The sequence below is a fragment of the Clarias gariepinus genome, chromosome 26 (genome assembly GCF_024256425.1).
Source record: "Clarias gariepinus isolate MV-2021 ecotype Netherlands chromosome 26, CGAR_prim_01v2, whole genome shotgun sequence".
Lineage (NCBI taxonomy): Eukaryota > Metazoa > Chordata > Actinopteri > Siluriformes > Clariidae > Clarias > Clarias gariepinus.
The window spans coordinates 17,420,621-17,437,082 of record NC_071125.1 but is presented as its reverse complement, the minus strand read 5'-3'; the positions used below and the strand labels follow the sequence as shown (position 1 = coordinate 17,437,082).

Here is a 16,462-nt window from a genome sequence, read left to right as displayed (position 1 = left end):
CTTGATTTACACTTTTCCATTTTCTTAGCATGTATGGTGATAAAGTGGATACTTAAAAAATGTGCACATATATGGGTTCTCAATTGAAGCAAAAAAAAAGATCCTACGAGTATGACTGTGGTCTATTGGGAGGATTTTAGTCGGGGCTTAGAGATTTATCTTTTCCAACAGATAGTATTTAAAGTAAAAGAAGTGAAAGAAGTTAGAGAGATAGTGTAAAATGTTTAACTCGGGGCAAATCATATTGAGTTTAATCGTCATAAAAAAAATAAAACGTATTTGAAGTGGAATCTCTCATAATTTCAATATCGTTTAGATTTCTATACCTCATAAATTAAATGTGGCCCAAGTTTAGCTGACATTGTATAAGGAATCTACATTATACAAGCAAATCTTATTAGGAAGGTGCAGTATACAGTACTGTACAAAAGTCTTGAGCTTCTCCTCATGTTTTTACACACTGCCTGACAACAAAACCATTTTAGAGCATTGAATTATTGGGCTGCATCAAGCAAAGAAAACAACTAGGGACATTTGAATTTACTGGATCTAGGTTAAGAACCATTCAACACATTATCAACATCTGAGAACTCACAGGATTTGGACTAAATAGCTGAAACCATTAAAAAACACTTGCTAGTAAGGCTAAGACAAAAGGAGCATAAGAATAGACTTTGAAGCAATAGACAAAAGTTGTGTGGACTGTTGAGGTCAGATTGACCCTAATCCAGGGTAATGTGTGATTCAGCATCAAGGTGGGAAGTGCATGAAGTGATGCACCCATCATGCCTAGTAGCCACTGTACAAGCCTCTGGAGGCATTGTTACGACCTGGAGTTCCTTCAGTTGGTCAGGTCGAGGCTTAGCAACGTTATGTGGCAACAAAATGAAGTCAGCTGAAGTCCTGAATGTATTAAATAAGCAGGTTTTCACATTAATGGAGTTTTTCTTCCCTGATAGCACAGGCATATTCCAGGACCCAAATTGTGAAACAGTGGTTCTGGGCGCATGAGGAATCATTTTTACCCATAAACCGATCACCACATTGTGTGCTGCAACCAAAGCTAAAGACAATTGAATGAAAATGAAGAGCATTGTCCAGACAGTGTATTTCACAAAAAAAAATTACACAAGACTGCAGATACAGTAATTTATTGCAACATGTGCATACATACAGTACATGTAAATACAGGAGGAGTATGTATAATTATAAAAAGCTTTAAAGCAAATATTTAGTATAAAACAAGTAAGCTGTACTTTAACACAGCCTGAACTCTCTTAGGTAAGCTTTCTTGTAATTTCTTTAAGTAGTGTTCAGAAATAGTTCTCCGGGCTTCACGAAGGATGGTCCAAAGCTCTTCTTTGGATGTTCGCTGCCTTTTGTTCCATTCTCTGTCAAGATGATCCCACACCACTTCAATAATGTTGAGATCCGGGCTTTGGGGACTCGAGGTATGCTTTGACTGCATTGGGAGTGTGTTTGGAAGAAGACTACAATAAAAAACACAAGAAAGTTTTTTTTTTTGGAAGCAAAATATATAGAAATCAGGGGTTGCTTAAGACTTTTGCGCAGTACTGTATTAGAATAGACTTTTCTGGATTAGTTGCTATCATGGAGCAAAGATAAGCAACTGATTAGGAATATTTTGGAATGAAAGTATTAATATAAATAAATATAAGCATTTTAAAACCATGATTACTTTTCTATATTCAGGGTTTTACACCAGCTGACTTAATAACATTAGTTTGACCTGGATGGGACTCCATCTGCTGCAGGTGTAATTAATACAATGTATATCAGGCAACTTAAGGGCCCTAATGAGGGTAAAAGGGCTCGAAAAAGTGAAGCAGTCTTGTTTTCTCTTCTTTAATGTATCCTGATCTGGTCATATGCATCTAGTTTAAGGTCTTTGTTCATCATAGATTTGATCGTGATCATAGATCATAGAATTATTTTAAATAATTCAGAAATGGCTATGCTGTTTTTTTCCACATTGGTGTGTGTGTGGTGTGTATAGACAAAACATGTGACTTTTTCAATGCAGATAGAGGTGTTGGTAAGACTGGCTGTATTTAGTTACACTTTGGAACAAATAAATGCAAAGATGGAGAAAGGGAGATCTGAATAAAGTGAATCTTTTACATTTTGGGGCATATGGCTTATGAATCATGCTTCATATTTCCTTATAGCTTTTATTGTTCTTCCTACACACATCTCACTTTTTTTTTGGTTCTTTTCTAGAACAGCAAGCTGCTTCAGCTAAAAATGACTGCCAAATTAAGAACCGCAAACGAGAAACATGAAGAATCTAAGGATGCGAAACACCACCAAATCAACATGGTCAGAACATTACAATTTCTGTCTGAAACGTCAATAAGACATATTTTCTGCTGTGAATTTCCTTCAGTTCATGCAGGGACCTCCGATTACCTTGCCATTGGCACAAACTGTCACTTTGAGGTACTAAATCAGTCTGAGTGATGCTCTGGACATGCTGAACAAATCATGTCTCCCTCCTTCGGGTTCCTCTTGAGGTAGGACAAATAATCCCATGTGGATTTTTTAAATGTTTTTTTTCCTGACAAGAATAATATAAAAAATAAATAAAATTTAAACTAAAATGTTTGTAGTAAGGACTTTGCTTTGATTTTTAAATGTCAACCTAGATATAAATTATGTAAAATCTCATTAAGCATTCATTTGTCTTACATACAAGGTTGCAAGGACCTGGAGATTATCCCAGAAGATTTTGGGCATGAGGTGGGGTACACCCTGGACAGTGTGTCAATCCATTGCACAAGCGCACACAGACATTAATAAATGAGTGCTCAATGAGATGCTACAGGTTTTACATGTGAAAATATTTAGAATTATGCAGGGTGTTCCACAAGGCTCAGTGTTTGGTCCTCCACTATTCTTCCTCTATATCTGCATTCTCAGCAAAGTAACAATCTTACATGCTTTTTTAGCATTGCTATGCTGATAGCACAAACCCATCTTTTCTTTGGCTTTCTTGGAGAGTCATATTTCAGCTCATATCTCGGCCTGTCTGGCAGACATCTTGTCACAGATGTCAACTTATCACCTGAAACTAAATGCCAGGCAGACTGAGATGCTGGAGATTCCTTCGATAACTCCACATGACAATGTATGAAACCTTGGTGAAACTATCATTCTCTACATTCATTGTAAGCCTTACTCAGGTCATCAGAGATTCTCCTTTGTAACATTTGACACATATAGTTTCTGACTTTGAAAGCCAAGAAAGGGATTGTTTAAAACCTTTCAAACTCAAACTGTATTACTGTACATTGCTTCCCTGTGCATATACTCAGTCTTCTGTAACTGATTCAGCTGGATAGCTTGTTTTCAGTTTCTCATCATCTTTCTACATTGGCTTCCTGTGGCTGTCTGCTTTAAATTTAAAACATTGACGCCTGCCAAAAATGAACTGGACTCCTCTTACTTATCATACTGTACCTCCCTCTGCACCAGCTTCTCATACAGACACTAGCATGGCTCAGATTGACCCATCAACCCTCAAGAGACACAAAAGATCTGCATGAAGAATTTTCTCTGACTAAACCCCTCTACTGATTGTCTAAACAGCTGAGACACTATATGTTTTCATATGACTAGATATGCTACTAAATAACTTTGATTAATGGTATACTTATGACCTGGAGCCTGTCCCAGGGCACGAAGCATGCAAACTTCATGCACACAGACCCAAGGTGGGAATCAAACCCTGACTCTGGAAATATGGGGCAATAGTACTAACCACTAAGCCACCAAGTCGCCTTGGCGTGTATGTGACAAATAAAATTAGAATTTCATTTTATTTAATTTGAATTGATAGAATATGTTAAATAAGAATAAAATAAAAACTTTTAAAGGTCCATCATGGTATCAGTAAAATGCAAATTTGGCCTGTGTAGAATTTCTCTTTTTTTATGATTTTTTAATAATTTTTATTATTAATTGTACTAGTATAAGGATGCTATTATTTATAGAGACTGAAAATCACATCTATAATTTGCTTTGGATAATTCATTAAGAAACTCATAACTTATTTTATTTGCATATGCTCCTTTCAGGTATGTGGGGTTTATATATGCTTATGCACTGGGCTGTGCATAATTTTACATTACTGGTTGATGATGATGATGATGATGATTTTAATACATGGGGTATAAAGGAGCCATATACAGTATTCCTCCATCACCAGCATTTTTAACAGCAACAAAGGAGTGGGTGAGGGACACAGGGTGGCCAGATTGAGCGTAGTGCCTTCTTACTGTTCTACCTAATATCGCACTTGGATTTTATGAAAAAAGATTATTAGGTGGATGACCTATTGAAGGTTTCGGTTGCTACTGTGTAATCAAGACACTAGGTAACTATTCAGTATTAAATTCATTTTTATGGACCTTCAATGTATAAGAATCAGTGCTCCCTGACCAGGACAGTTGGGAAAACCTAACAAATAATGGGTGTTCATCACCAGAAATCATTTGTTTACTAAATAGAATATGAACTTTGAGACAGGAATAAAAAAAAAATGTAAGAGGTTGTTGTATGCAAACTAACTAGACCTAAGTAGTACTCACTCTCTCTCTTCCTCTCTCTTTTTCTTTTAAAACTTTATTTACTTATTTGCTCAATTAACTTATATTTATTTACTAGACAGACTATTTTTTTTTCCAAGTCATAAAAAGTATTGAGTCCCACTGGTGAAGTCTCTTTTTAATAAACATTAACAAGATTATGTAGTACATACCGTAAGGCATTGGGTGTATAAACTTGTTACATTTACTTACAACACCTCAATCTTATACTGTTGTATTATTACACATTAAACATTAATTCTTTTTATCGGTGGGTGGGGTACACCCTGGATGGGGTGCCAATTCATCACTGAGCAAAGAAACACACACATATACACATAACAGAAACAAACATAATAGACCGTAACTTAATAATACAAACAATATAATAAAATTCATTAGCAATATATAAGATTGTTTTTTGTTTTTTTTTTACTTTTTTATTGTGCTGGATTTGTTATATTTTTTTATTATATAACCAAGGACTCTGTGATAGGTGCTGCATGAGACTGCACAACAATATAACGGTTTATATAATAATACTACTAATAATAATATTATAATTTATATAAACTATATTATATATATATATATATAATATGATATATTAAAATTATATTATATAGAATTATAATATATCATTAGATTGTTGTACTCTATTAGATTGTTGTACAGGGTAGAGCAGCACTCATCCCAGGGGATTTAAGGCACTAGGCGGGGTACACCTTGGTTTGAGTGCCATTCCATCACAGGGCAACATAGACACTTACAGACTATGAGCAATTTGGAGTAGTTGTCCTACTCTCAGTGGTGTCAAAAGTATTCACATTCATTACTTGGGTAGAAGTATAGATACTAGGGTTTTAAAAGACTTTTTTAGAAGTTGAAGTATCAACTCAAAACTTTTTAAGCTTTTTACTCAAGTAAAAGTGTAAAAGTACTGGTTTCAAAACTACATAAAGTATAAAAGTAAAAGTAACGTAAGGGGGGAAAAAAGCATTAAGGATAAAAGCCTCGGGCCTATATACTGTACTGCACTAACACCTCATGAAAAAAGAAAAATATGTTGTTTTTTTGTTGTATTTTTTAACAGCCATAGTGATTTGGGATACTGTATATGGCAATTGAAAAATAATGCATTTTAGTACAATGCAAATACATTAAAGCACCATATATGTATACTACTGAGCATTAACATGTTTTATGAAGAAGAAGATATGATAACTAGTTGCCTATAAGTATTTTAATTGTGCAAAAAGTCAACCTTCAGAGGCATGTCATCGGTAACCTTTATTGAAATGTAAATGTACATCCAAGCTTAGCTGCAGAAATTGTGAGGGCAACATACAAGAAAATTAGTGTACCCAGGGCAGGCTTAGTAACAATTACCCTTGTATGGTTGTCTACAATAAACATTAGTGCTGTCAGAATGAATGATTAATTATATATATATATATATATATATATATATATATATATATATATATATATATATAATTCCTGTTACCTTCCTCGCTGGTGCTTGGTTGTGACATTTCGCTCGAATCTTGAGTCTTTATCACGCACATCTTCGTCTACTTATAACTACCTTATCAACCGAAAATGCTATTTTATTCAAACGTCCTTGCTGGAGTGTGTGACGTGACGTCATGTGCAGGTGCGATGGATCGCGTACCAACCAATAGGGTGTCGGAATGGTATGTTTATACTTCTCATCTAACCACAATCAAATTCGCTCCATCCGGATGGCGCGATTTATCTGTATGTTTTGTTTTTTTGTTTTTTTTTTGAATGACAAAAAAAATAAAAATAACTGAAATAAAATAGGAGTAACGAGGCTATTTTTAAAATGTAAGGAGTAGAAAGTACAGATAATTGCGTGGAAATGTAAGGAGTAGAAGTAAAAAGTCGGCTGAAAAATAAATACTCCAGTAAAGCATAGATATCCAAAATTTCTACTTAAGTAAGGTACCGAAGTATTTGTATTTCGTTACTTGACACCTCTGCCTACTCTGCATGTCTTTGGTATGTGTAAGCTAACCATAGCAACCTAAGGAACCCCACCATGCCCAGGGAGAACGATGCACAAACCTGAGACAGGACTCGGATCCTCGACCCTGGACTTCCTGGGCCACCTACTTTTTAAACAGCTCAGAATTATAATAAGAATAAAAATAAATACCCAACGTTACAAAGTTAAACACAGTGCAGTTTATGATGCAAAAAGATTTTTTGATGATGTACATCATGGAAAATAGCATAACTCATTTATTTATTGATTTTAACATGTGGTTGACCAGTAGCACACTTCATAATCTGGTCATAGTAGTTATTATATATTTAATTCAATCTGACGAAAATGACATTTCTTTTGTATTGTTGAGTACCCAAAGGAAACCCAGCAAGCACAGCAGGACCCAAGGCAGGAATCGAACCGTCGACCCTGGAGGTGCGGGGAGGTTTGGACACACCTTCTAATTCCATGATCTTTCCTGATTTTATTTTTATTCTACATTATAAAAATATTAAAGGCCTCCAAAAATATGCAATCATTTCTTTTGAACAGTTTATATTGAGACGTGTCCGAATAAATCCAAATACAAACTTGTGTCCAAACTTTTGACTGACACTGTGGCTTATTCTAATTAGAAAGGTTGATTCGGGACTCAATCTGGCAACCCTGGGAGGAAGGAGGAAAACAGCAAAGCCCCCAAGAAAGGAAGAAACGACATAGAGGCTTAACTACAACTTAGCCTAGCACTATTATTATCTGTTTATAAAAAGGTAATAAATAAAGTTGGAAGCGCTATAACGTCTGCTTCACGCGCATGACCCGTTAACACACCGGTACACAATGCAGACGCGCTGTGTGAAACTGATGTACACACATTAGCTAGCTAAGTTAGCCAGATAGCACAGAAGTTAGCGTTTTAGCTAACACATCATTCCTGCCTTTCCGTCTCAAGCCGTTTAAAAAAAAATACAACGGGAGGTGAATTTCACTTTTAATGCTATTGAAGTAAGTGCTACATTTATTTATTTGCTTCTTTTCTATTTTTATTGTTTTTTTTTCTGTTTAGCTAAGCTAACGTTATTCATTTGTGCTTTGTTAGTGTTGGCTAGCTCGCTAAGTTTTGCTTGCTTTTACGTTAAATAAATTGAAACAGTCAGAGTTAAGTGCTGTTAATAAACTTTTCTGTATCGAAACAGCACTTTAGCTGTTACATTTGAATATTATAGTGTTTTTAGTGTCAGTGTGGTATGTCTAGGCCTGGAGTATGCTGACTTAGCTTAGCTTAGTTAGGCCCATACCTGGGTTAAAGCTACGCAAATGAAAGATTATCTAGCTAAGCGGAATTTACTTATTTTTGGAAATAAAGATATTTAAATCCCAGAATATTTAAGTTGCAGGTTAGAGTGTTTCCTGACAAACGCATTTTGTTTATTATATAGCTAGGTAGCTAACTAGCCAGCATGTAATGTTAGAGAACACAGCTAGTTTATGCTCTTGTATTAAATCCCAGATGTATCTACGTGTATTTATAGCAAATTGCAATTGTCACTTTCAATTTTGAAAATAAAAAAAATATATATTTTTTAAATTTGCAAAATGTGAATAATGTAAAGCAAAATAAACAAACAGTAACCAAGAGCTGTGAATAAATACATAAACGTTTTTACAATGTTTGTAGTCAGTTTCTGATGAAACAAAAACAGTGCATTTTTGGGCAAAGTGTTGCACAATAAAATCAAGTAAAAAAAAGTTGGATATTTTTATGTCTACTACTAAATTGCATACATTTTATATACACCACTTGATAAAAAGTTGCTATTTCAGAAGGGTTTCTTTTGTTTTTTGGGCTGCATCAAGCAAAGAAAACAACTACGGAGATTTGAAATTACTGGAACTGGGTTAAGCACCCATCAACACATTATCGAGACCTGGAAGTATAGTGCTGAATCGTTAACTTTGTAAAAGAAATGTGGAATTATGAAAAGAGATCACTTAAACCTTCGAGAAACCAAATTTTTGTTGTTACAGTGAAAGTAAGAGCATTTTAATAAACACACAATGTGATGAGAACTCACTCTAAACTAAACAGGTGTGTGTCCATAAGAAAACCACTTGTCTGTGAAACTAATTAGAAAAAAAAGGCTTTAGTTTGTTAGTTTATAAAGATTAGACTTTGGAGCAATGGAAAAAGATCATGTGGTCTGACCAGTCAAAATTTACCTTGTTCCAGAGTGCATGGTGGCCTCTGGAAGCAGGCCTTGACTTATGTACACGCATTTCGACCTGTATGTACTGAATGACCAGGTTATCACATCTATAGAGTTTTTCTTTCCTGATGACACAGGCATATTCCAGTATTTAAATTGTGAAAGAGAGAATTATTTTTACACATGAATTTGCCACCACATTGTGCATTATAATCAAAGCTAAAGGTGGTCAGTAAAATCTTGGATTGTGTGAATTTTTGTTTGTTTGTTTTTGCAGTCTATATAAAGAAAGTTCACTTCACTAATCCTTAATTAAGTGTCTGAGGTAGTTACGCTAAAGATAGTAATTTAATAGGTATACACAATGCATACAACTTGTTTATTATGGTAAAGAAAATTTTTTTTGTCTTTTTTTCTCCCCACAGATGACGAGATTAACTGCTTTGTGATTAGCATCTCCCAGTTGCATGGAAGGATAGAACCCTTGGCTATCACCTCTCATGCCGTGGAAAGGTCAGGATGAAGAAGACATTTAGCCTTAAGACGTTCCGAAAGTCGTTCAACATCAAGGGCAAAGAGGATGGAGATTTTGTGATGCTTCAGAAGCCGACGTTGGCCCCCGAGTTCACAAAAGACGACTCACTTTTTGGAAGCTGTTACGCCAAAGAGCTAGCTTGTGACCTCCATGGTGAGGACGCAAGGGCCCACAAGAACAGATCCAAGAGCGAAAGTCTTATGGGGACCTTAAAGAGGAGGCTTTCTTCTAAGCAGAAACCTAAAAGTAAAGGTGGGTCAGCTTCAGTGGGCTTGGGAGATGATGACGATACATTCTCGTCCTCGTCAGTCCCCATAAGCTTTAATGAAGCCAAAGCCCAGCGCCCTTTACGATCAGCATCTCTGCGGAGTCATCACTACAGCCCTTCGCCTTGGCCCATAAGAGCTGTTGACCCTGAGGAAGCCTGTATTAAGATGGAGGTGAAGGTAAAAGCCATGGTTCACACACCAAGCTCCAGTCCATCCTTTAATGGTGTCAGAAAAGAATTCCATGACATCCAGATGGAGGGACTTTTTGATGATCGAAGCGAGTCTATAAAGACTTTAGAGCCTCCAAACAATGACTTGCATTTAAACATGGAAGAACATGTGCCTGTAGTTATTGGACCTCAGGATTACATCCAGTACACAATGCCTTTAGATGAGGGAATGTACCCCGAATCGTCCCACTCGCTGTGCTTGGATGGCACCTCGCCGATAGAGGTGATGGAACAAGTCAATGACGAACTGTTAAATGTGGATCAAGGACATGTCGACCATGATCTCCTAACATCAGATATTCTCATGGATCAGTCCGTGAACGGGATTGTACTCGGCAGCCCGGGAATAGTCCTTCAAAATTCAGGATCCGAGGCTCCTTCACTTTCGCCTTCGCTTTCCCCTGTTTCTGGCGGCGAAATTCCAAGAACCTATTCTGGATTTGGTGGTGCTGATTCACACGTTGCCGAAAGAGTGAGGCAGCATCTCAATTTCGACCCTAATTTCGCCCCTGGAGTTAGCAGGGTATATGATTCAGTACAAAGCAGTGGACCAATGGTTGTCACAAGCCTTACGGAAGAGCTGAAGAAACTCGCTAAGCAGGGTTGGTACTGGGGACCTATAACGCGATGGGAGGCTGAGGACAAGCTTCTCAATCTTCAGGACGGTTCTTTTTTGGTGCGCGATAGCTCAGACGACCGCTATCTTCTCAGCTTGAGCTTCCGATCACAAAGCAAGACTCTTCACACCAGGATCGAACATTCGAACGGAAGGTTCAGTTTTTACGAACAGCCCGATGTAGAAGGACACACATCCATCGTTGACCTTATCGAGCACTCTATTAAGGACTCAGAATACGGCGCCTTCTGTTACTCCAGATCGCGGCAGCCAGGGTCTGTGACGTACCCGGTCCGATTGACCAATCCCGTATCTCGTTTCATGCAAGTGCGTTCGCTGCAGTACTCGTGCCGATTCGTTATTCGGCAATACACACGGATTGACCTGATTCAGAAACTACCTTTACCAAACAAAATGAAAGATTACTTGCAGGAAAAGCACTACTGAACTGGGATACAGTAGTAAAATTGCACTTTTGGATCGAGTTGATGTTAAATGGTTTACAGACATTTTGTGGAGTTCAAGTGATCCGTTAGGTTTGTTTTGTATCAAAAACATTGGTTTGTCTCATCTTGGTCAATTTGTTGTTGCTCAGATTAGCTAGAAAGGTACACTTTGGTTTCAGATCAATTGGGGAACCTGACGGGAGAATTCTAGTTAAAAACGTGATCATCAGTCGTCACCACATCTTTCCAAAATCATTCAAACTAGTTTCTAATTTATGCTGCTTTTATAATGAATATGACAGAACATACGTTTTAGTCGATGAAAGGACATGTTTAACCTGAAACTCATGTAATATGCTTATATTGAAATATTTCTGATATGTCTAGCAATTCTAGTGCAAATTATTTGATTAGTGTTGATAAGTTTGTGCAGAGATCACAGATGAGGAAGTGAAAGAGCTGGACTGGGTAAAGGACTAAAACCCTGCTGCATTAATGTGTTTAGGTTGAGCTGATGGTAGTGGTAAATCCCACTTCTCAGGAGCTAGACGAACAGCATTGTGGGTAATGAAGGAAACTTTCAGAGTGAGAGACATTTCAAAGTACAGTACTATGCAAAAGTCTATTTTTTAGTACAAACTTTCTTTTAGAACTTTCTGGCATTAAGATTAAGTCAGTATGGTACATTTCTAATTTTCAAACATCAGTAGTAAAAAAACTAATAGAGAAAAAAAAATTGCATGGCAAAAAAAAAAGCAGCACATTATGTAAGCGACTACTTTTCAGACCAAAAGAAAAACAAAATAGCAGCTGCTGGATTTCGCACGCAAAAAAGAATCAGGTGCAACTGTTAAGGTCGTCAGAGGAACTGTGGGTGATTCTGCCAGATGCTAAGTAAAACTTAGCAGCTAGTTATCTTATTAAGCGGCACAAATTGTTCTCAATTATGCTCAAAGCATTGTCGCACCAAATACTGACTTACTGAAAATATTTTTTTATTAATTACTGTTTACTGTGCTTTATATTGTATTTTTAAATTTTTAAGATATCTTTGCTCTTTAGCCTTTATTTACATGTGCATAAAGACTTTTGCATAGTGCTGTAAATCTTGACTGATTCAAGATCACGTTCGTTATAAAAATTATATTACATCGTTATGCGCATGTTGATCAGGGTGTTGTTGTTTTTTTAAGGGTTGGTGATGCTGATAAAGTAAAAATAAGCTGAAGACATGGCAGCCCAATGTCTGATCAGGATATTATCCAGGCTTAGAAAGCTATACTTAATTATTTGATTGGCATTCACATCACATTATTTGCTCACGGTCTGTTAATACCTATCAGTACATGGGCAAGACGATTGATTGGTGCATTAACAGATACATCGGGCTGTTTTAATTATAAACATTCTCACTGATGGCAAACTTTATAAATTGACATACTAGTTTTTTTCCTGTACATTTTCTTCTGCAGTTTTTAAATTGACATCGGTACTTTCATTTTGATCAGTTTTCAGATGAATTAAATTGCAGTCCAAATGTAATAACATAGATCCTGTCAGAGGTTGATGAATAGCTTTTATTTGAAATTCTGATTTATTGGTAAAATATGATTTAGTCAATAAGGTGCTTCATTTACGGACTTCTGATTGAGCGTCCTACAGAATCGTTATTTACGAAATAGGAGTGAACACAGCGCACCATAATATCGTGGTTTATTTTACAATTTCAGGACTAACAGTAATAAAGTGATAATAATGCATCTTCAGTGGCAGCTACAGTTAAACGTTTGTAAATGTCTGAAATTAGCATCCGATTTAGTTACCTCCAATTATTTGCGCAGATACAAGATGGCACCCGACACTCAGGTTCCTTAATTAAAACGTTTATAGAAAAATCTCTGCAACAACAAATTTACATTTTTCTATCACCGCAAATGCAAATTTATGTTAGGCATGCGCCGATAACCAGTTCTATAATACAGCAAGATATACACCTGACTCAATTCTCTTACTCAGAACGCAAAATATCATTAGTAACCCAGTGTTCCGTTCAGGTAGAGGCTGCCTAGGGAGTCAGAATAAAGCCTGCCTTGCATGAAAGTCGTCATTTTTAGACAGGTTTGAAGGCAATCATGTAATTGTGTTAACGAGGTTTTAGAAAACGTTGGCAAGCAGAACTATAGCTCGGCTTTTCTAAAAAGAAAAAGAAAAAACCTTAAACCATTTATTATGTTAGAAAAATGCAATATCGGCACATGCCTTAACAGATATTTTGTCAAATATCCAACATGCAGGTTAAACAAACATGCCAAGGATCTTATGTTCAAAGGGAACAGATGAAGAAGAATGCTGTTTTTTTATGTTTCTATGTGTGATATTTGTGCTTCCTACAGTATTTCCTCAAATTGTTTTATCACTATCAATGTTGTGTTTTAACATCCCGGTTTCCCCCCCAAACGTTATCGACTTAATATGAAGAGCAGTTGCTGAATAGTAATTGGTGGTAATTGAGTAATTACTTTTTTTTGGGAGAAATGATTTGTGAAACCTGGGTGAGTGACGTCATTCACGAGCACAGCTTTATAAAGAAATAAAGTTTGCAAATACAGTCAGTGACTGAAATTCTTCACTACAAATGCATTAATTATATATGAGTCTTGCTTAGCACATTTAAGAGATTTAAATGCTGATGAATTTTGGCCACGTTTATGTTACCAGCCTAAAGTGATTCAATTCCGATTTCGATAGATCTGTTTTTTTTAAAAAAAATTTATGGCAGTCTAAATGCACAAATCTGATGTTTTTCAGATTGGATCTGAGTCACATACATACATGGTTCTAAATCAGATACATATCCGATACATGGTCATATGACTGGAATGACAATAGGCAGATCAGTATTCCTGTGACTTTTTGCATAGGGCACTTTCTCACGTTAGTCAGCACTGGCAACAGCTAATAAAACGGCTAAAGAGGGATTTCTGGCTTTCATCCTTCTTCTGGACCTCAACAAGTACAGCTGACCAACTGCTTGCCGTTCTCCAGAGCAAAATCCCAAGCATACTTTTGGTAAACTCTCATCTGTTGTTTAAATTCAGTGAATGAGCGGTCGCACAAATATGTTTTAACCCTGATGACGCAAGCGAAGATGTGTCGTGCTCATGTGTGCCGTTTCAGAGGACAGATGTGTCCACATTAGAGTCAGATAAAAGTCACTCGTAATTATGAATGTGAACTGTCTTGACATGCAACTACGATCACGACCAACTGAACAGTCAGAATCGATTCATGTTGTTTGTAATGTGCACAAAGCCTTAAACAGTGTGTTAATAGAGGACAAGCACCTAAATGTGTTCAGTTATGTGCACCATTTTCATTGCTAGTAGTGTGTTTTAAGAAGTACTAAACACTGAGGGATGTAATGAAGAAATGAAGGGTGGACAAAGTTGCAAAAACATATTTCACAATACCTTTACGAATATTTCAGCAGTAATGGTATACTTATTCTGGTGAAAATTGGATCTATAAATTACCAAAGCCCTCTTTTGACTTAAACATATATTCAACTTATAGTTTAAAGATCTTTAAAAATAAGTATTTAGAATTCCCCAAAATACACTTTTTTCATTAAAATAATTTTCCCAATATAGAATTTCTTTCCCCAAACAAAGTCATTGCTTTCAGCTTTAATTCAAGGGGTTTGACAATTGTTGCATGGCCAGGTGTGTCCTGTTCTTTCATTACTCCATCATTAATCAGGCAGATAAAAAAAAAAAAAACTGAATGTGATTCTGAGTGTTACATTTGCATTAGGTAGCCATTCACTTAAATGATCAGCATGAGGTCAGAAGAGGTGTCTTTGCAAAGGAGAAGGATATCATTAGGCTGAAAACAAACCCATCAAAGAGCAAAAGCATGGGCAATACAACATTTTGAAACATTCTTAAAAAGAGGGAAGGAACTGGCAAGCTTAAAGACTACAGAAAAACAACTAAAGTGGACGACTGCAGAATTCTGTCCATGGTGGACAACTCACAACATCTATCCAGGTCTGGGACATTTTTAAGGCGGTACTGTAGGCATGCCATTGTCAACGTCTAAAGTTGAGATGGATTTATGAAGTAAATACAGACGCTTCACAATAAGGTGCAAACTGCTAACACTCAAGAACAGAAAGGCCAGATAAGACTTTGCCTGAAGGGTTTGCCAGATTTTTTTTTTTCTGATGAAACAAATATTAATGACAGAAAAAGAAAAGTATGATGAAATGAAAAGATCCAAAGCATGCCACATCATCTGTCCAACATGGTGGAGGCAGTGTTATGGCCTAAGCTTTGTATTACTGCCAATGGAACTGAGTCACTGGTGTTTATTGATGACCTGACTGCTGATAAAAGTAGCACGATGAATTCTCTGGCATTACTTTTCACTAAGATTGAGCCAAATGCTGCAAAACCAATAGGATTCTGTGTTATGTTGCAAATGGATAATGACCCAAAACATACAGTGAAAGCTACCCAAGGCAAAGAAATGGGATATTCTTCCCTGGCCAAGTCAGTCACATGTCAGTCATGCGTTTCACTTACAAGACTGAAGGCAGAAAGATCCACATACAAGCAGCAGTTGAAGTCAGCTGCAGTAAAGGCCTGGCAAAGCATCTTAAAGGAAGAAGCTCAGCATTTGGTCAGGTCCTTGGTTTCCAGACCACTTACCGGATTGCCGTGTAAGTATTCAAGGCAATAATTGTGGTTGTAATTATGTTAGTTTGTTCCAATGCTTATGAGCCACAAAGGGGTAAGTGGTTGTATGAAAATGGCTATTGTTATTGAATTTGTTAATGCGACATTTTGTCAACCCCCTTGAATTAGTCTTCACTTTGCTGTTCCAAATTTTATGAGCCTTGCTGTTTTTGCAAAAAGATTAGTGGTTAATAAAGTTCATAAAATAAGCTGAATACATCTTTAAATCATACGTCAAACCAAACAATGAACAATGGAAGCAATGAAACAATGAAATAAACACAAACTATAAAAAACAATCCAGAATTGCTATATCATGACTTGATTTAATTATGATGCAAAAATAGCTAAAGATTTCAATATTCTGTTAAAAGAGATGCCAAAAAATGTTTGGTGCAATGCAATGTTAAGTGCAAGTAAATAAACATTTGTGGACAATAAATGTATTGTGTGCACCGAAAGAAAGTCACCAAAAGGCTCAGTTGTGATCACGTGACGCTCGGCATCAAAACAAAAAGCGCATGCATGATATATGATACTCGGTACTCGTAAACCAAGACTTGTTTGTTTTCCAAGTCAAAATTTATTAAAAATCTTTGCTCGTCTTAGCAAACCACGTTACTCGCAACCTGAGGTTTCACTGTATATTGTACATTACACGTAACCATATAGCGCAAAGTTAAAATGACAACCTAATTCTTTATCAAAGTGCATTATTTCACTAAAGAATATATATATGTGGGAGAATTTTGCAAAATGTGCACCATTTATTCAATTTAATTCAATTCAATTTTATTTG

At 36.4% G+C, this 16,462-nt stretch overlaps 1 protein-coding gene across 1 annotated transcript; it reads left to right on the top strand.

The window, feature by feature from the left end:
- Positions 1-7,467: 7,467 nt before the first annotated feature.
- On the top strand, positions 7,468-13,532 carry LOC128514410 (suppressor of cytokine signaling 6). The gene is made up of 2 exons (XM_053488257.1): positions 7,468-7,626; positions 9,254-13,532. Exon 2 carries the CDS (start codon positions 9,348-9,350, stop codon positions 10,923-10,925), a length of 1,578 nt encoding a protein of 525 aa, XP_053344232.1. The 5' UTR covers positions 7,468-7,626; positions 9,254-9,347; the 3' UTR covers positions 10,926-13,532.
- The last annotated feature ends 2,930 nt before the right edge of the window (positions 13,533-16,462 follow it).

Excerpts from the sequence above, each read along its gene's own strand:
- LOC128514410 (XM_053488257.1), top strand. The coding sequence starts at position 9,348 with ATGAAGAAGACATTTAGCCTTAAGACGTTCCGAAAGTCGTTCAACATC.